The sequence below is a fragment of the Erithacus rubecula genome (assembly GCF_903797595.1).
Source record: "Erithacus rubecula genome assembly, chromosome: 4".
Lineage (NCBI taxonomy): Eukaryota > Metazoa > Chordata > Aves > Passeriformes > Muscicapidae > Erithacus > Erithacus rubecula.
In genome coordinates, this window is record NC_136686.1 from 14,184,551 (window position 1) to 14,206,245 (window position 21,695).

A 21,695-nucleotide genomic window follows, 5' to 3' on the forward strand; every position below is an offset into this window, starting at 1 on the left:
AGGCGGCGGCGGCGCGGGCGGAGGAGGATGATGAAGGGAGGGAGGGATGTGCGCGCAGCCCCCGGGATGGGGCTGGGGCGGCGGGAGCCGCGGCCTGGGCGGGCACGGGCCCTCGCTGGGCTCCGTGCGGAGCTGAGGGCCCCCTCCCCCTCCCCGGGGCCTCTCGTTCCTCGGCTTCCTCCTTCTTTCCTGCCCCCGGCCGCCCCTCGCGCATGCAGGTGGAGTTATTCCGTGTCACTGCGTGAAACTTAATGATTGACAGCCAAGATCCCGGTTCTGCCTCGCAGATCTGTGGATTTGTGGCCTCGGTTTGGTTATCCTTCCACTTTGTGCCTCAGGGCTCATCCTTAATAAGATGATGCTAAGCTACCGGGTGTGCTGAGGCTTAATTCATTAACCTTCAGGGAAGTGTGCTGATGCCTAGTTAGGCGAGCGCTGCAGGGGCACCTGTGTGATGGCTGAACGGTCTTCAGGTACAGGCAGTATTTGAAAGCTGCATTCCGTCCTCATTTGCCTTCTGTTGTCACCGAGGAAAAGTGCATAAGGGCAACATTCTGCTTCAGTGAATCCTTACTGTCCAGGAATACTGTCTGGGAACAGTTGCATCACAGCAAAGGTGTACATCTAATTTACCTGTGATTATATAGATTTTCAAACAAGTTAATGATTGTCTTTGGGAGCTTGACGTGTGCTGACACAACATGATGATTTAAGTTCTTTCTACTCCAGTTGTCAACTTTCAAACTTGTAGCGCTCCTGGCAAAAAGGAAAGTGTGGAAGTAGTTCCAGCTGCTTGAGCACAAAGTCCAGCAGCTTAGCCTGAATAGTCTTCTCTGACAGGTCCAGCTAAGCTTCTGGACTTCGCATCAAAGTGGCTGTGCACTCACATGCTCTGCCTATAAAGTCCTAGAGGAAATAACTGGGAATAATGTAATTATCCTACTTCAGCTGTTTGCTAAAGGTTGTGTACCTTTGTCTGTGTAATAAAGTTGGGTAATACATTGGTATGTCTAATATCTTCTCAGATTTGGGGACATGCAGAGTGTGTCAGCAGTGTACTTGGGTTTTTCCTACAGCTTTTAAAGGATTTCCATGTCTGGAAAGTTCACTGCATGCTAGTAGTTATTGGATCCTTGTGGATCTTTTGCAGAGGCAGAAGCTTTAAAGCTTTGGCAGTAACTTGTCTTGATTCAGTTTATATCTACAAGTTCATTGGAGTACTAATTAGAAAGCGTTTTTTATATTCTCACTCTTCCTGAGTGGCACTGCAACTCTTGTAGCAAATGGATTTAGGTGATGCTTCTTCATCTGCTTCAGTGCTGAGTCAAATACTTGGTTCCATCTGCTACTGAAAGGGGCTTGAGCCAGTCTGAGTGCTGCTGTAGTAAAAGAGGCTGAAGGCTATCATCTAACTGCACTAATGAGGCAGAAATCCTCAAAAGAGAGTTACTCACTGGGGTTAGGTGATTAGTGTAGAGGGAGCCTGCAATCCTTGAGTGCTCTTACATTGTGTAACTGCTTCTAGTGTAGAAGTTGAATAAACTCTGGGTGTTTTCTGTTGGTTTGTAATCTAATCTTATTCATACTTTTCTCCCACTTGCAAGTATGTGTTGTCTTCAGTTGTTAAACAACTTACAAGAAGTCAAATGTTTTCAGTCCTTTTTGTTTCTTTGACAGACTGTGGACTAGTAAACTCTTAGGCTGGTTTCCTGTGGAAACAAAGCTTATATAAGCAAGTTTTGACTGATTCTCATTCTTCCTAGTGGTTTGTAATTTTTTTTGTCTAATTTTTATAAGTTTTACAGAGGTGCAGGTAGGTGGGTTTTGGGAAGGTAAACAAAATAGAGGGGGTGCCATCAGGGAAGAAGTGGGTACAAGAATGAGTTTGGTTTTTTGTACAACTGGAAATGTATGTTGAGTAGGGGCAAGAGAACTCCATAAACCATCTGAATGTAGGAGAAGCCTCAGCTGGAACTTCACATTCTCAGTTCTGAGATTAATGAAATATGTGAAGGCAAATCATGCTTTGGTAGTTAGGAGTTCTGAGGAAAGTGTCTGTATGTTCTGACTTTCTTCCTTATCAGTTATATGGCTTCTACTCACTGCTGCTTTCCTGCTCTAAGTATGATTTAATTTTCAAGAATTTTACTTATATAAACTTTGCAGTGGTAGAAATTTCCTCTCCCTGTAAGGGGGGAGGCAGTCATATATCTTACAGCCTGCATCTTCATAAAATTCTTCCTTGTCTGTCTTCCTGAAACTTTTGTTTCCCAATTTCTCGTTTGTTTTGTTTCTTGTTCTAATCTTGTTTCCTCATTATTTATTTGGAAACAACACAGCCTTTAACTATAATCTTGCAGTTTTGCCACTGATTACCATATGAAGGGTTTGACCCCTGATTTTGTTTCCTATCTGAATGGGAGTGCTTAAATGCTAACTAGGTGACCCTGGGTGCTTTAAAATAATAAGATAAATTATAAATCAGTGGGACTGTAGGAGTTGAACTCTGTTAACCAGACAGGACTTTTCTTCACTTGTGTGTAATAAGGTGTGGAGGTCCTGTCATTGGAGTCGTTAAGTGTATATATATATATGTTTTGTTTGTTTGTTTGTTTGTTTTAATCTGAGGTTTGGCTAGTAAATACCAAGAAGAAAGAGAATGTTTCTGCCACTTCAACAGTTCCTGGACAAAGGAAGGATACAGAAACAGAAGCCAGGGTCTCCATTTGCATTATATATTTTTCTACATAGGGATCTTGCAGTCTCCTGAAGATAGTTCCTTCGGGGAAAGGAACTTTTTTGCAGGAAGTGATACTGCTTTGTTGCTTAGCAGAAGAGATCTCAGTGTTGCCAGTCTGCATTTGAAAGATAGTGGTGGCTTCTATTTGATGAAAATATGAAACATTATTTTTAAAGTTTGAATAATCTTGTAAGACTTCTGGTTTTGTAAGAGACATCATATCAGCATCTACATTTCTCAACTTGCAACAGTGTCAACTTTTTCTTTATGGTAAATATAAATTTATCCTGGAATACTGTATCTAGTGTGTTATGCCAGCAGTTAAGTACAGTGTCAGCTATTTTTATGATGACTAGATTAAAAACTAGTTTTTACTGTTTGCTTTCTTTGACATCTTCCTTTTTAAAACAACCAGCCTATGTTGGCTTCAGGAGTCTAAGGATTGAAGGAATTCTCTTCCCACATACATCCACTCAAATTTTTAAAATTCCTCAAGAAAGCAGAAACTTCCATGGGAACAGCTGAATCAGATATGCATTTTAATGGATGAGGAGGACCCACGCAGCTGAAAGAAATTTACCTCATTCAAGGTACGGAGTGGGTTAGAAAGTGCTAGTTAGAAAAGCAAGTTATATTAAGCCTACAGAATTTCTTAAAGTGAATGGTGTTTGCTCTTTTTCCTTTTCTTTAGCCTTTTTCCCCAGTGGAATTAGATAAACTGTGCAGTTGATCAGAAAGGACTTCTCTATCAGCATGTGCACATAGCATTTCCAATCAGCAGTGGATTTCTGAGGTGAAGTACAGTTTCTTTTATTCACTAGGCATAAAGTTTTTTGCAAGATAAACTTAGATTTGTAGGAGAGGCTTCAATAAGTGTTTGTTCTGAAGTAATTTCATCTCCCATAGTTTAACTGAGAATTCCCCACTTTCAATGAGCTGCTTTAATCCCTTACATCCCTAGGTTTTCTAAACCTACCTCTAGTTCCAGTTAAGTTTGATAAATCAGCTAACCTAATACCATAAGAAGATAGGACAGGCAGTGAAACTGGAAGCACCAGATTGTTACTGCTCAGAGGACTGGGAGGTTGAAGTGATGGTATGCTGGGAAATGGATGTTTGTAGAAAGTGGCCTAGTCGACATTTCTGGTGCAGAGTCTTGTTTTTTCAATACCAAAACAAAACCAAGTTCTTGGAGAACCTCCAGTAGCTCATCTAGACAACAGTGACCGCCTGTGTGTTCTTGACAAAGCTGTGATGCTGCAGTCTTGCAGTTCTTTGGGATATAGTGACATCTTGAGAAATGCATAAAACTTGACTACTGCTAAATGAACTACAAAGGCTAAAATTAAACTGTTTAGAAGTACCTTTTTGAAATGGAAGCACCAGTCAGGGGTATAGTTAAGTGTAGTGAAAAAGAGAAGCAATTTAAATACATCTGCAAGAAGAAGGATTAACATGGTAATAAATACTAATAAATAGCTTTTAATTCTTGGAAGTAATCTCTACTCTTTTCGTTGTCCATTCCAATAACTTCTACACCTTCAGTTACAAACTAAATGAAAATGTGTACTGAAATGGCTGCTATATCCAGGTAGATTACTTGATTTACAGATAAAGCGTATCGTGGGTACGCTGAAATTCCCCTGTGTCATCATGCTGAATGCTGAAGTACACATTATTATTATGGCTACACTGATACCTGAATTGCCTCTGGTCAGGTAACAGGTTTCCTGCCCTTGAGTGACAGCCTGAAAGCTGTCTGGATTGCAGTACAGAGTAGCTATATCTCACTAGTTTGTCCAGGAGCATGTCAGAGCTAGCTCTAACCTGGGATCTGCTGGACTGAACTTATTCCCTGTGAGGCCTCTTGTGACTCCCCAGTGTTATGCCAGCTCTGACTGTGTGGGTTTGTCTTTATCTGCAGATTGTGGGAGTTGTGTTATTTTCCACTTGATTACTGTTGAGTCTGCTGAAGTGTGATTGCTAAAGATAATTTTGTTTTACTGCATAGTTCTAATTAGACTTGGTGTTCAATTTACCTTTTGCAAATTTGAACATGATGACCTAAATCCTTCCCTTTATGGAACAATAGAATTATTTGCTTCTGTAGCCTACCTTTAGTAGGTTCCATATTCATAATGGACTTACTCTTAACCAAAATGTTAGGAATATATTAGAAAAACTTTCAGAAAAACATAGCACAACTACCACTTCTTAGTAGTGTGTACAATAAAATGAATGAGGTTGTTGAAAACCACCTCTTCAGGATGTCTAATTAATTTCCCCAGTCTGATCCAAGAGAGTCTTGTGTCATGTCGCAAAGAATTATTCACAGATACTAACATTTTGTGCATCAAATCTTAAATAGTTTATGGGAGCAGCATGGAGTAACAAACTTGTCTACAAACCTGGCATTGCAGTGGAATGTTTGACTCACTGATTGAATGAACATCCCAGGATTCTAAAATATCTCCTTTTTTTGTGAAGGTACAGATAGAACTGATTCTTCAGCCATTTCAATTTGAAATGTAAAGAGAGCTCATTCCAGCTGTGATCATTTGAATGATCATGAATCTGGAGCTGCTAAATGTAATATTTTCTTTGAGATGTTGCTGGCAGGCTATTGTCATTTTGTTCACTGAGTTTGCTCCAGTGCTCTAAAAATCTTAGTGGCTTTAACATATTGCCTAAGTGATTCATAAATGACCTTTCTATGCTTAAAATCCCAAGTCATGTATTTCCTTACTTGATTCTGTCTGGGCTGTTCTTACTGTGCTGACTTGTCCTGTGCCTAAATAGATATTTGCTGCAAAAAGTAGAGAGAGTTATTAAGACCAGATTGTAATAAAACATCGGATTTAATTTTTGTGCTAGTGTATTCTATTCCCTAAATTAAAAGCAAATTTAATCTCTGAAATATATCCTGTTTTTACCAAGTTGTGGTATACAGCATATGCATTTCTAAGTATGACAGTCAAAGCTGGGAATATGTTATGAATAGCAAGCAGAGAAATCAGTGGTGTGAGGTAAATATTTTCTTCTACTACTGCTCTTCTTCTTTCTGCCCTCCCTTGTACTAACCAAGAGTTTTCTCTCTTGTATCAATCAGTTTTATCTTTAATAAATCCTTGTTTTTCAAGCCTGGCTCAGTTAGTTAAATTGGATTTCAATAAGAGGGCTTACAGGAGATGATCTAAGCTCTCTAAAACTCTAAGAGAACATTTCCACAGTACTATGGATCTGTATTCATTTGGAATAATATGTGGAAAGTTTTGTTAGATGTGAAGATCATGCAGTGAATGTTGATGTGGGTACCATGGCATTGGTGACTCATGTAGGCCACATAAGTAAAAAACACTGAATGAGTGAACCTTGCAGCAGTATCAAAATGCATAAATAAGGATTCCTTTGGACCAAACAACTTCCATGTGCCTTTTCTGAAGGACCCTAGGCTTAGCTGGTAATGTATCAGGACTTGAAGGTAAAATATTCTACTTAAATTCAAGGAGAACATTGTGAATTCAGGGTTCTCGTTTCCATTAATTTTTATGTCTGATCAAAGGGCAGAAGAAAATTTAGGAAAGATGCAGAGAACCAGAGACTGTATATGATTGTATTGCTGAAGTCATGGGGATACAGTTTTATGTGAGCCATCAGTTGAGTTTAGTGTGTTTTTTATGGCTTTGTTTATGCTTGTTTGAACTTCTGAATGTGTCCACACAAAAGTGTGAGCAAAGTTACTTCTTTCTACCTAATTTGCCTGTTTCTCAAGTTGAAGTTTTGTGTTAAATTATTCTTAATTTTCCTTCCCCTCCGTGGCAAAGTGTTGAATTTCCCAGTACAATTCTGTGGAAAGAAGCAATTGTCATTTCCATAGGCAGATCTATTGCTAGAGCAAAAGCATGAGCTGGAATTAAGTGCCAATAACTGACCAGTTGGTTATACAACAGTTGTTTTTCTTACAAGTTGCAGTTTCAGCAGTTTTGAACAATTAGATGTTTTTCTGCTTTAGTTCATTATGAGGAGGGGTAGGTATAAATCAGCACAGCTCACATTAAAGTGAGTTTAAAACTTTTAATTGGATGCTGGGTATGAAATTAACTTATTTTTATAGTGTTAAAGCCTGTGTCGATTGGGACCAGTGATGGCAAATTCTACAATTACAGGCCACAGATAGGGAGAGAAACAATACTTTGATTTAAATGGTTAAGGAACTATCTGTAGGATTGCATTTTGACTTGGAATGCAATCAGTACTAATAAGTCCTTTTGAACAAGTGATAGTTCTTGTCTTAAGTCTGTGTTTGATTGGAATGTACTTGTGTGTGTTTTGTGTGGAGTTTTTTGTTGTGTGTGTGTTTGTTGGTCTTTGGTTTTTTGGGTTTTTTTGGGGTTTTTTTGTTAGATTGGGGTTTTTTTTCTCTCTTTTTAATTAAGACTAGGGGAGCAAATAATTTCCCAAAAGCAACTGAAATCCTGATGAGAGAGAGTAAGAAAAAGAAAAATCTGGTCTTGAAAACTCATAATGCACATGAATATGGCTTTGAAGTAGCTTGGGAGACTTGGGATTTGGTAGTTTTAGAGCTTCTGCCCATTTTTACATCTTTATTAGTATTTCTTATGCAGTGTAATTCTCTAGCTCAGTTCAGATGCATTGTCTGCCAAGGGCATTATGTTTCTTCAAAGAAAGAATTTTTGTGTCTCTTGCACCAAAAATTAGAATGTGGTCTGCAGTTTTGTCTTTGCTTACAGACATTTCTGCCTTCCTCAGTGGTTACAGGCCAGAAGGGAAATGGTGAAATCCTTTTACTTAGGTTTCAGCTATGCTTTGGAAATCAAAGAGAATAATTGCAGACTGTGGCTAATAAGCTGAGCAGACCAAAACATCACCAGATAGGTGTTCTGGAGACCGCCCTGTCACACTTTCTGCCAAAGTTCAGAGAATGTTCTGAGTCAGCTCATGCAATAAAATTATGTGCTCAAAGTCTCTGATGAGCTAAGATCAAGTCTTGATAATTATTATTGAATGATTGATACTTTCGTTTCCCAAACTCCAGTCGTTTATGAACTTGCTTTTTAACACGCTTGTGACCTATAAATTAGTGATTAGCTTCAAGCAGGAAAGATGAGCTCTTCAGCCATTTGAGACAATAGGTAGAGAGCTGTCCAAAGAACAGTTACCATCAGCATCTCTCATTTAAACTGATTTGTTAATGACACTATGAAAGCAAATACCATAGGTGATAAATGTTTTAAGAGTATTTTTCTGTTTGTTCAAAAATACTTCTGCCGCTTGATTCAGGTAATGCAACTGAAAGTAGAAGATTTCAAGTCAAATAAGAGAGGTTAGGAGAGTTCCTGTGAGGTGAGATATGCTTTTCTGTGTATGCTCTGTATTAGGAAAAACCAAACAAACCCACAAAAAACCTCACCGAATCCTTTGTACTCAAGTGAGGCATTTGTGAGAATCTTTATTTCTTGAATGGTTGACTTCTCAATAACTTCAGTAATGCTGTTAACTATTTCTTGGCTAAAGTAATGGGTATTTAGCATGGTTTAAAAAACTTGAATCTGGCCTATGATAAAAACACTAACAGTTACTTAAATTTGTCTTGGGCATAATGATGGTAAATATAATTACTTTTAAAATAGGGTCCTCTTAGAGTATAACATGAAATACAAGTCTTTAGTTCCATTTCTGTGACAAGTTAGTAGACTGTATTTATTAAAGCATTTCAACAGTAATCCCTGGGAATCTGGAGAAAATGGCTTAACTTTTGTAAGTGGGTTATTTCAAACTTAAAAGTGCAATACCAATATTTATAAGTTTTAATGAAAATATTACAGTGAAGCTGAATATTTCAAGTGTGTATAATTGGTTTAGGGAGCTATTCTGTAGTTGTTCATGCTGTGTTCTTAAGTATATGCTGCTTAGAAAGTGTGTTTATTTTAAGGACATAAAAATAGCTTTTCTGATTGAGTTTTTTGGCTTCCATGTTTTGTTTTTTACATAATTCCAATCACCACCTGCTTCATCATGTCAACAGAACTCTTCGTTAGGGCGCAAAACTTCTAGAACTTACTGATGCTGTTTCTGACATTTCATATATTTCTATGCATTGCTGAATTAAGAAAATGTAAATTCAACGTGCTCTGGAAAATAATGCCTGTTAATCTTATAGGAAAACCTGTTTAGAGGCTAAGCTTCACTACTTTGGTTTTGATAGAACACTTGGTTTTGCCTTGGACATATCTTTTGTTTTCTGGAGAAGTAATTCCTGCTTATGATGCTTATTAAGCCCCAGTTAAAGCGCTTTAATTCAGGGTTTTTTTTAACCACAGCAATAGTCTTTGGGAGATACACTCACTCATCTTCCTGTTTATCCTCTCATACCTTCCTGATACAGTACAACTTGAGCTTTCAGAATTCACGTTAATTATTGTTGCAGGGTTTTTTAATTATTGTGTCCTTAGATCATGCAGAGAATTCAAAATACCAAGCTGGCATCTATTGAAACTGAAACCCAGTAGGTGTCACCATGTGTTTGCCTCAAAGGAAAACATCCACTTTCTGTTCATTCCTTGGACAAACATGCATATTGAGTATTTTAATAAAGAACTTGATGTGGGCTTCTTCCAGAAACTGAAAATGTTTTCATTGGTGTTTAATAAATCAATGTAGACTGTGTGGTAATGGCTGGGATCTTTTGCTCAGCTGCTTAACATTTGGAGCAATTTCTGACCTGTTAAGCTTGAGAAAAAAAAAAAATTCTTGCAGGAACAGGTGTTGTTTTGTAGATTTTTCTGTTTTCATCGTGTCATCTGTTGTCTGTTTCCTCAGGTCTAGTACTGAATTATTGAGGCATAATTACTGCTCTGATTCCTGGTTTATGTATGGTTGATGGCTCCTTTTTTAATAATAATCTGGCAACCATATGAGCTGGAATCTCTTGTGCTTATTGTACCCTTAGAGTAGGCATCTTCCAAATCTCATAATCCAAAATGCAGTGGGAAAACACAGAATTTGGCCAATCACTATTGGAATAAAAAATCAACCCTTTCAGGCCAGCTCAGTGTTGCCTATGAAAATGGACACTGCACTGTGTTTAGTAGATGCAGCTTAACATGTCTTTATAGAGTGAACATTAGGTTTAGGTCAGCTCAAGGTATAAAGTCATTAGACTGGTCTGCAGTTCTTCACAATTAATGGTTAAAGGCTTGTATTGATGTTTGTGCCCCTGGTATCAGGACTGACAGGTGAGTCCTATGCTATAACTAAAGCATATTAACTTGAATTCAGAATTCTAACAATCTTTCTAAGCAGAGACAGTTTGGAAATTGTCTGATCATTGGCTGTTTCAGTTCGTGATCCAGAATATTTCGTTCACTAGCATTCGTCAGTTAAAGAGGTAATCTGAACAGAGAGTAATGATCCCTTTGTCTGCAACAGCTTATTCTGTCAGAGCTACTTGCTGCCATTACTCTGAGCTGTTGACTAATTAAGAAAACAAACTTATAAATGAAAACTTCGGATCAAATTATAAATGGAAATTTGTAGGAGCTAAGAAAAGCTGCATAACTGGGCCCTTCATTCCTGTTTCATCCCTTGGTAGTGCAAGTAGTGAGTGCGCTACATGATTTCTCACTCAAGTCTTGCACAAATTAAGGATTTTGGGGAGCAGAGAATGACTGTTTTCAATTGCACGTGTTTGGCATACCTTTGAAGCTGGAATTGTATCATGAGCTTCTAGAAGCTGTAGCTAGGAAACGGTTCATTACTGTTCTACAGAACAACTCATGTATCAGGTTTGTTTGTCTCACAAAATGCTGATACAACTGAAGCGCAGATGGCTCAGTAGTTCAGTTTGTTTAGCAGTTGTTTCTGGAATTCTATTTGTTTGACTGAGGCAAAGGACTTCAGATTGCATTTGATTATGGTGCATAAGCTAGATACTTGTTTGCCACCAACAAAACCTGTAAAGTATGCTTGTTAAGCACCTTTTTGTTGGCTTAAGCCAGAAGAAACGTAGCAGTGCTTTAAAAGCTTTGCAGAGTACTTTGGATACCATATCAAGACAGGCAAAATTCATCGTCAGGTTCATAATTAATTTTCTTGAATTTTAGACCAAGTATTGGTGTTATTATTAGCAAATAAGGCTTCTCCTAAAGTAGAGAATTGCAAAGTAGATACCATTTTTTACATGGACATCTATATCTGTCTGTTTTGACTGTAGAACTTGCTGCAAAATGCCAGCTTGAGGGACACACGCTATCCTCAGAACAGAAACCCCTGTTTGATAAACTGTTGAGGGTCTTCTAGGGGGAATATTGTGCTGAAATTCTTTGAGTAGCCTTTTTTTAATACTTTTAAAAACGGAAGCTCAGTTGGATATTGCAGGCTAAACTAAGAGCAAACACTAGAAGGGAATCCAGAAAAATAATTAAAATTTGATACTCATGTCTGCAGCCTCTTCCATAGGGATTTAACTTTCTGTATTCAAGTTCTGTTTTCAACATCTGTTAATTTGGATTTGGTTTTTGATCACTATCTCTACAGGATTTATTGTGGATGTTTTTTGCTATTTCTGTTTGTTTCAGTAAGATGTGATAAGGGGGAGATGTAAAATCAGCTTGTCCCATGTATTTCTCAAAGCATACAGGGTAGAAAGAAGACATCTGGGAGAAAATTCCTTTTTGGTTCAACTTATAAAATTCAGAGGACAGGGAATAAAACAGCCAGAGTAATTGAAAAGATGTTATTAAATACCTGTGTGAATAAGCAAAGAAATAGTTGGTAGGAAGGCTTAGCTAGTCACTTTTAGCTATTACACAAAAAACTACAAACTTCTAGGTTTTCTGAAATTGTCCAAGTGAAAAGTGGTTATCCTGTACAATAAATGTAGGCCATTTGCTTCAGTTCAGTTGTCGGTCCACTCAGGCTGCAGTTGGAAAACTCCTGCAATGGTTGGAATATGCTGAATGACTGAGCAGCAGTAGCAGGTGTCTCTGTGCAGGCTGCATGAGGCCAGGTTATACTGATTTTTTTTTTGGGTGGATTGAAAGTAAGTAATTTTTGAAAATATAGGTAGTTTACATGAAACTTTGGATCTGGCACAAAATTTTTGCAGTTGCCATTGGTAACTGCCTACTTGCAGTTACAATGGGTTTATTTCCTTGGCTCTGGCAGCATCTTATTGCAAGTTTTTTACTGAAGAAATTTGTTTCAAAATCGTAAGCAATTCACAGCTTACAATATTAATCTTTTTACTTCCCTTTCTGCTCTTTGGACTTAACTCAGACTTTGAGTTACTATTATTTCACCAGGTTCCACTCTTTCTCTTGGTTTGAATATTAGTGACTATTAGTGAAACTTGGTCATTTTTCTTGTGAACCAGAAGGTAGAGACAAGAAAGCTTGAGACTCAATAAACTTGCTGAGCAGAAATGATAAAATAATCTTGCTGCTTCTTAGGCCTCCTGCATTGTTTCAGTTGGTTTTTCAATAAAACAGGTTGAGTGGAAATGTGAAATTTATCTTTTCCATCTACTCCTCCCAGTTCTTAGGTCTGCAGTTCCTGAGGTATCATATGTCAGCAGTTTCTTCTGTTTATAGGAAAAAAAATGTACAGAAGTTTAAGTGATACATTGCACTGACTTATTTTGAGATGGTCATTTGAATTGTTCTTGCTCTGAGTTAAAACAGATAGGAATGTGAAAACAGCACTTTGGACTAGTGTTACAATGAAATACACAAAAGCTTACATAAATTACTTCCTTGGCTAAAATATTGGACTGGTGGCTCCATTACCTTCAGATTTGTATTAAGGCAGATGATACGAGGGTCTGTCTGTTGTATCAATGTAAAGCTGTGTCAGTTCCTGTCATAGATGCAAATATTTAACCTCTCTACCCAGGAAAAAATGGCTTCAGGCTGGTGCTCATTTCAGTTACCACAACAAAGTATTCAAAGGAAGTTTTATAACCAGCTTGGAAGAAGAAATGAATTTATTATCTCTGTTAGTCAAAGGTTTTTAGAGTAATGTTAATTTTACCCTTGAAAACAAGAAATATTTTGGTATTTGAATTTTCCCTCATTGACACCAGTGTTTATGACCCATGGAGTAGCTGTATAAAATCAGCTTGATTTTGCTGTTTGGGCAAGGACTGAAGTTTGTGCTTGGCTTACAATATTTTTAAGTGCACAGTTTTTAGAAATTGCAGAATGATTGACCTTGTGTGTAGAAAATGGGTGGTTTTTTCAGTTATTTCTGCTGTATTGTTTTTAGAGGTTCTCAGTTAAGGTGTTTACATCTTCAGTGCTATAAAGGTAACTTTATATTTATAAATTTGTATTTATAGATGAGCCCTAGAGCTGACATGTAGCAACAGTAAACACTGGAAAACTCTATGAACATACAACTGAAACACAGGCTAAGCAGTGAAGTATTTTGTTTTAAGTACTTAAAATACAACCATTTTGAGAATTTAAGTGGAATGGCAAAAATAACTAATGTATTTTTGTCTTGAGAGTACTTACCTGGTGTTTGTGGATTTTTGAGGCGTGGGGGAGTGAGCTTGTGGCGGGTTTTTTAAGTATTTCCAGTGATGAATGAATCTGGAGAAAGTTATGGTGGAGAACGATTGAAAGGCTGTGACCAGACTCAAACTGAGAAAATGAAACAGTGTTTGGGGAAGATAAAGACATAATCAGTTCATCCATGCCCCCGACACACCCACTGTGAAAGTGTAAGATTTGTTTTCTTAACTGTTTGAGTATATGGCTAATATTTTTTTCTACAGGTGTGATTTATCCAAGCTTGCTCTTCCTTCAGAAGACTAAGGAATATATTGTTCTTGAGTGATCTCAGTTATATATGTTCTGCTTCAGGCATAGAACTTAACATTTCAGGCACTTAGTTTGATTTAAAAACTAAAACTTAGTTACATTGGTGGGAAAGATTTCATTCAGTAGATACCAATATAATCTCTGTTACAATAAAACATGTCTTAATAATCTCTTTGAACTTTTAAAAACAAATAATATGACCAGCACAAACAAAGCATGTGGGGAAAAATAGTAAATATGAAGTTTTTGGAAGCTGCACTTTCAATATGCAGCAAAATAGTAAAAATAACTCATCCATGGGACTTAAACTTTTCTATATAGAAAGAGGATTTTTTACTTTTTCTTTCCCACTGAAACAGCAATGATTAAGTTGTTGCTATATGTAAAATGACTGTTACTTAATACAATGTAAGGGTGGCCATCCCTTATATGCAAAGAGATGGAAGTAATGCAACAGACAGTACAATGAGTTATTTTTTTCCTACAATAATGAAGACAGGAATTACACAGTAGCTCCTGCAAGATACTTCCCTGCACTCTAAGGACATCTGCATGGAATTTGATTTCCTTCATTACAACTGAAATGAAAGGAATGCGTGAAAGTGGGAGATGAAGTTATTTTTGTATGACAGGAGAAGTACCTATGGGGATATGGAGCTGCTTCTAAATCTGAAAGAGCATTTTAATGCCACAACTATTGCAGGCACTGCTCTACTAATACAGTTAACCTATACAGTAGGATTTAATGAGGCCACAGTAGACAGTTTCTATTCCTGTGGTAGAACTGCAGCGTAAATCCCAGCTACTAATTGCTGGTGTGTTCGGGTGCCAAGTCATGGAACAAATAAAAGGAATGATTAAGTAAATTCTCACACTGATCAGTTCCTTCATTAGATTCATCATTCAGCCAGTAATTCTGGTGCAGGGGTGGGAAGAGTCAAACTGCTGGAAGTAGCAAAGCTGTTGCTGCCACACAGGAGGGAAGTTGATGCTAAAGTAAAGGGTGAGCTGTGGGATCTGTAGCCTGGCAGTAATGTTCTAGAACAGTGCTTCTGGCAAACCACAGTGCTCATGTGAACACCTGACTCAGGTTTGGTTTCAGTTCCTGTGCCACTGCAAAATAAGCCTGTGCTTGAAGCACCTGGAGTGTGCTGTAGGAGGGCTAGAATGGTGCTAGATGAGGTTAAACGTGAGTTTAGCTCATTTGGCTTTAAGCATTGATGCTTCTGAAACTGGCAGGAGCTGAGAAAAGAGAGAGTTAGCAGATAAAGGGAGACCAAGGCAGGTGTGGAATACAGCCTTGTGTAATAAAGGCTACAGAAAGGCAGAGACTGTTGAAGGATGGAGTCAGTTTGGTGTGGTTAAATAATCTCCCTGGAAAATAATGAGCTTCAGAACTTGTACTTTATGACTAAACTTGTTCATCCGACATTTTCATGGAGCTGATGTCATAGCATGCATTAGGGACAAAGTCAGCAAACTCTGGTTCATCCTTTTTAACAAGGACTGCAAAAGAAAAAGGAATTATATTTGGCACAACTTATTCAGGGTAGCTGTTATGGTGCAGATCCTTCCAGATAACTCTGGGACATTCATCTGGGTGTACAGGAGGGCTTGGCTGTCAGGGTCTCCTCTCTAAGCTCAGGAAGAAAGAGGGGGAGCATAAAAATTGGGGATGGGGATGGGTACCCAAGAAGAACATAGGCATTTTCCCAGGATGTGCAGGGATGAAGCTAGAAAAGCCAAAGCCTTGACTAGAACTAAACTAGAAAAGGACATGAGATATAACAAGGGATTTTGTGTAGATACATTAGCAAGAGAAGCTAAAGCAAGGAAAATGTGTGAGAGGGTAATGAAAGAATTCAGTTTGTAAGTAACTACTTATGACAGTATTCACTTAAGAAATTAGTTAGAACAGATCTTTTAATTCATTACATTGCTGCATTACAGAAAGTGGGTGATAGTTGCATTCTTAGGATGCTATAATGAATCCTACTCTTAATTACTTAAAAAGCAAAGTTCTTAAAAGTATTTGGAAGTGAGTTTCCAGTTTTTGTTTCCTGTCCTTCAGTAAAAAGTTGATAGCCACATTTCAACTGACATTGATACTTAAAGACCTAATTGAATGTTCTTCTGTTAGCTATTTTTTTTTTGAATTTTTGAAATGGGGTATGAAAGTCTTCTTTTAGGTCGTCTTGTTTAGTAATTTGAGATTCACAGAGGCTTTTCTTTACCCATAATCAGATTTTAATATAGGATTGAAGCAGTTACCTGGGAACTGCTGTTTCTGATGTTTCATGGATTGGGTGGGTTTTTAATGTTACTGCATAGCTGGTGCCCTGAGTCTTTGATCTGAACAGAAAAATGTTACTAATGTGGTTTATGCCAGATTTAACCTTAAATGGCTGACTGAGTAAATTCAATGTATTCTGGAAGGTCATTAAGGAGGTGATTGTGTCTTTTCTTCGGCAAGGACAAATTACTTTTTAAAGCTGTGCACAAATATTTGCACCATTGTTAGTGGATTTGTGGGTCTACTGTAAAAAGTGAAAATAATTAATCTTTCAGAAGAAGCATGGCATATGACTGAAGCTTGGTTTTATTTTGAGGGTGATACTGTTCCTTGATCCTGGCTTAATTGTGTCTTAATACACAAGTTAACCTCCTTGCTGCTCTGTTAGACTCTAGAAGATGACAGAAGTCCCATAAAACTTCCTTGAAAAATCATGTTGTCACTTTTGGTGACACAGAAGACTTTGCTCCTGTGGGTGTAAAAAAAGAACTATGCTCCATTTTGTCAGTTCATGTGGATTCTGACCATGTGCCTCTGTTAGGGATGGTGATTTTTGATGTAAACCTTCAGCAGCTTAGTTTCAGCCCACCAATATATTGGTTACTTTGCTGTCTTAGAGCTTTGTATTGAGAATCATCACTGTTTGTAACATTCATTATGGCATGTTTGGCCAGTATTACTCAAAACCACAGTAAGTTTGGAAACCTTTATGCAGAGAGAACGTTTTTCTTTGAATATTTCCTTACATGCTATTTCCTGCACCAACCTGTGACAGGGCTTGAGAGACCACTTTGACTCATTGGCATATTTCACCACACCTTTACCAGAGCTGTCCCGTTGATGAGGCTCAAGTCTTTATCTTGTGTTAAAGATTTAGTTCCAGCCTCCTTGCATGGACAGGGGCACCTTCCACTAGATCAAAAAACCCCATGCAACCTGGCCCTGAGCAGGGGGATTGGGGACTTGGATGTTTAAGGCAAATTCAGTATGTACTCCTGTATTGTGTAATATGCAATTATAAAATATACCCCAAAAATGGAAATTAAAGATAAACTAAAGAGGAAATAAATGCTATTTTTCCATTTTATTAATAGTGCAATATATATTTTCTTCTCACACCCCAGTGGCTTGTCTTGCACACCTCTCTGGGTTTTCACACCTCACTTCTGGAAACCACTGCTTCTCCTACAGAGAGGTGCCCTAGGCAATATAAATAGAAGATCTAAAGCTCAGAGAGAAATTATCTGTGAAGAGTCCTGCAAGATTTTTAACGTATATGTGTTAGTGACTGCATTTGAGACAAGTAGTTTTGCCAGAGTTTGATCCATGTATATTAAATACATTGGTTTATCTTCCCTTCCTACTTCGATATTTCTTGGACTGGCAGTAAGAAAGCCAGGTAAAGCTTTACGAAATTCAGTGGTCTGTTTTACAGCAGCTTTTCATACCTGTGAAGCAGCTGGATATTTGATTTGGTTTATTGCAGAATATATGAGTACTTGGCTTTTTTGTTTTTGATTTTTGTTTTTATGTTTTTGTTTTTGTAACTTACATGATGTCTTTGTTCTTTTAATTCAGACTAAAATGTTTTGAAGTTTAACTTTGAATGTTAATAATATGTGTTCTCAGTGTCAGTATTCAGTACTATGCAGTGTGTTTGGGACATCTTTATTTGCAGACCTTTTGCCAGGTACTCCCCTGTAAGTGAGCTTTCATCATCTTTATGGGGATCTTAAAAAAAACCTAGGAGTTTGGGTGGGTTTTTTTTTCCCTCTGAAAATTCATTGTCCACTAGGAATTTATTCCACATCCAGCTTAGGACAGAACAGAGGACCTTTGTTTTATTCTTTAAAAACAAAGAAAAATTACTATAATATAAGCCAGTGATCCACATAATATTTGTAAGCTAAAGGAAGTGAGAGCTTTACTGGACTGTCCTAATCTAGAGCAGTGATGGCTCTAACTTTCGTTTGGCTGTGAGCTTGTGGCTTGACTGTGTGCTGTCCCAGGACTGAGCTTGCCTGCCCCTCTCCCGAGCTCCTTTACTTACCATGTCTTGGCATGTGTTGGACTTAAGAGACTGTTTTGTGTTGGTGGCTGTCATGTGGTTGGCTTCTCAAACTTCTGTACACAATCCCTAATGTATCAGCAAAGATGATGGGTTATGTAATTTCCAGTTGTTTTAAAATTGATGGGATGAGTATGTAAATAAATGTATGGGTAGAGTTTAATGTTCAACGTAAGTATATGCTGCTCCTTTATATGCTTTCCCAGACTAATTATGTGCTATTAGCACACTTTAATCTGGGTGATTTTTTTTTTTTAATTGGAACTTAATTGTCAATGGAATTCAGCAAATGAGAAGTTACATCACAATACTATCTGATATATATATATATATATATATAAGGGTATATGATGAATAATTGAATATCCTGTTGAGAAGAGAGGAGAATAACGAGGTCATCTTGTTACTTGACTAGTAGTGTAGAACTCTGATTATATAGAAAATCAAAAGCAGAATAAGATTTCCTTCTGGCAATCTTCTCTTCCATTCTTAGAAGTGAAGTAATTTCTAGAAGGTATATATCAATCCCTCTATTCTGTGTACTTTCTAGAACTTTGGTACTTTGGAGTGAGGGAACTGCAGGGGCTCTATAGAGAAGTGTGAATTGGTGCTGCAGCTGAAATTCTTCTGAATGTTTTTCTGTGGAGATACAGGGCTTAAGGTATGATGCTAAATTAAGATGCCTTGCACATAGGAACAAGAAGCTACTTACCACACAGCTTGTCTCTAGTTGGTTTCCAGTAACTTCTTGTCACTAGTGAAGGGCAGTAAATCAGTTTATCCTTAGTTGCACAACCCAAGGTGAGGAAACAAAGCTGATCAGGTACTCAGTAAATTAAATTTTGTTTACAACTTAAGTGGCGTCTCAATCCATTCGTACAAGAGGCATTAGAGTACAACCTCCTGGGGTTTGATTTGGTTGACTCTTCAGACTTGTTTTTATCATGTAGAATTGGCAAGTGCTATTCATAAAACAGGGTGGACAGTCTCATAATTGGGTTGTAAATTATGGATGGCCTGGGCTCACTTGCTGGTGGTTATGATGCTGACTTATTTCTATGCAGCTAGTTTGTTATTATGCAAAACCTCAGTATTCTTGGAAGCAGATAAAGAAACTTAGCCATGATTCTAGTTGTGGGGCAAGAGAAGCAAAATGAGCAAAGGGGAGCATTATGTACAAGCTCTGTTTTTCTTTTTTTATTGCTTTGGTTTGGGGTTTTTTTTAAATCACGAGTTACCTTATTTCCTCAGGGTACTTACTACACCTGAGGTGCAGTACAGAACAAGGGATCAAGGCTGTCTTACAGTCATAAATGCAAATGTGAGGGAATAGAAATGGAGTGACTTAACTTTCATTTTTCTTGGGCAGTGACTGAAATACTTGGGTGGAACATTCTTCAGCATGTTTGAAGGTGTTGGATTTCTTTCAAGCTCTTCCTTGTGCATTAGTTCTAAAATTTTGCTGATTGGATTATGTTTATATTGAAGGGTGAAGATGTCAACCGGACACTTGAAGGTGGAAGGAAGCCTCTTCACTATGCAGCAGACTGTGGGCAGCTTGAGATTCTGGAATTTCTGCTCTTGAAAGGAGCTGACATTAATGTACGTATATAAAGTCTTCCTACACGCACTGAAAGGATTGATGTAGGTGCCCTAAATGGTCACTGAAAGACAATTCAGTGCATTTAAAAATATTTGAAAGGTGGGATTCTAGAGGTTAGAAGCTTAAAATTATGTTTATGAAATGTTTTAAGTGTCTCTTTGGACATATTGGAAAAATTTGTTTGTAGCTATAAAAAAAAATTGAAATTTAATTTTACCACAATTAGAAAAATTATTCCAGTAATCACATCAAGATAGGGTTTGCAATGCATATTTGCATTTTTTGGAAGGGGTTTTCAGAAGACATCCTTGGAGAAGGATCAACTGTTTAAATTAGGGTGATATTTTTTTTTTTTTTTTCTTTGGAGACCTTCTTTCTTATTTAAGTCATTTTGCTGTAGCTTGGCATGCATGGCTTCTTGTTTTGAAAAGACTTGACTAAGCTATATCAGCTCTCTGGAAATTAAGTTCCTAAATACTTTAACCATATACCCCAAATGATGTGCCTTGGGATGCTTGCCGAAAAGTTGACATGTAAGACATCTTAGCTTTAGTTTGTAGTAAAAATGCATGGATTTTTCTCCTGGGTGTCTGGAAAGATTATCTCTTCCTTGGGAATTTTTCTAGCTGGGGAAGAGTTAAAAATAGCATTTCAGGTGCTCCATTTCTTATTCTTTCCAGGACTGTAGTTCAGAGAGAAGATAGCCAAAACAAATATTTCAGCCAAAAGAGTTTTCCAAAGTGATGTTGACTGTGAAATGGGAAAATTAGGAGTTTTAAATTGGGCAAAATCTTTCAGCTGAAGTGGCATGATTTTCGTCATTTGCCTAAAATTACGGACAAGCTTTGGGATACCTAGAAGTCTTATGGAAGGAAAATCTTGCTATTACCACTTTTTTAATGGTAACTTTTCTAAAAAAAAGAGAAAAAATCCAGTGGAATGCATATCTGGCTAATATTCTTAAATTTTTACTTCCTCTACCATTGATTATAGAAAAATTTTAAGTTCTGTGAAACCTTATAATGCTGTGTGAAATTGTCCTTCAAATAATTGTGTCTCAATTTACAGGCTCCAGACAAACACAATATCACACCACTTCTATCAGCAGTTTACGAGGGCCACGTTTCCTGTGTGAAATTGCTTCTGTCAAAGGTGAGATATAAATGTTTCAAACAAGTTGCCCATTGGCAAAGCATATTACTGTGATAGTTTTTTTCAATAAGATTATGGTGTTTCAGATGATATGTTCAGAACATCAAACAAATGCCATTTGTGTTGCTGAAACAGAGAGGGTACTGTGATCATGGTAAAAGGTAGCTGAAGGAAAAAGTTTCAGGACTTCTGTGGTGTAACAGTGACCATTAGAGTATTGTGGGCTCCAGCTAGAGAGCAGAACTGCATATCAGTAAGGGGAAAAAATGCATTCCTACAGTGGATTTGGCTTTGGCAGCTATTTAAGTGTTTCATGTTGATGGCATCTCTTGCTGTGAAGTTGCTCAGAGGTGTGGTTTCTCTCAGCTTTTACCAGATGACTGAAAATCCATCTGGGATGGCAGAAGGAGGGGAAATAAAAGTAGAAAGCCAAGCTTCCTCTGTCCTACAGCTTGTAAATTTTGTCCTGGGGAGGATAAGCTTAATCTGTCTCTGTTGGCACGTTGATTTATATTACAAAGCTGATCAATTTTACAGAGCCAGTAGTTAATTAAAGCAGTTTTTTGTCTCCATTCATAAGCACTCCTTCTTGATTACACTTACATCATTTGGCCAAAGGATTTCTTGCTGTGTAATACTTTCATATGCCACTTCCAGGGTACAGTTTTCCTTAACTGCCTTAATGCTGCATGAATTTCACTTCTTTGCTCTTGTCTGACATTACTTATGCTTTTTTGTAAACAAGCGCAGTGATTGTTTATTTAGGATTCAAATGTTGTATCCAGCTTGCTTAAATTTATTGTGAGGATTGATCCTTCATTTAGGATCATCAAAAAAATAAGATGTCCTTTATCCCCTGTTGATTTATTTCTATTTCTGGTTTGGAGGGTTTTCCATCCTAGGTAAGTTGCTCAAATAATAAATTACTTTCAGATTTCTTCATGCAGAGTTAAATGTTGATTGCTTTCATTTACATGGGCTAGCTGATTAAATAT

The 21,695-nt window shown here is 37.6% G+C and overlaps 1 protein-coding gene across 1 annotated transcript in view; it reads left to right on the forward strand.

Annotated features, from left to right (window-relative positions):
* Positions 1 to 21,695, forward strand: part of MTPN (myotrophin) — a 28,711-nt gene that overhangs the window by 266 nt on the left and 6,750 nt on the right. The window contains exons 2-3 of the mRNA XM_079303466.1: positions 19,434 to 19,547; positions 20,617 to 20,700. Of these exons, the coding sequence (XP_079159592.1) occupies positions 19,434 to 19,547; positions 20,617 to 20,700 (198 nt within the window). The remainder of the gene's footprint in view (positions 1 to 19,433; positions 19,548 to 20,616; positions 20,701 to 21,695) is intronic.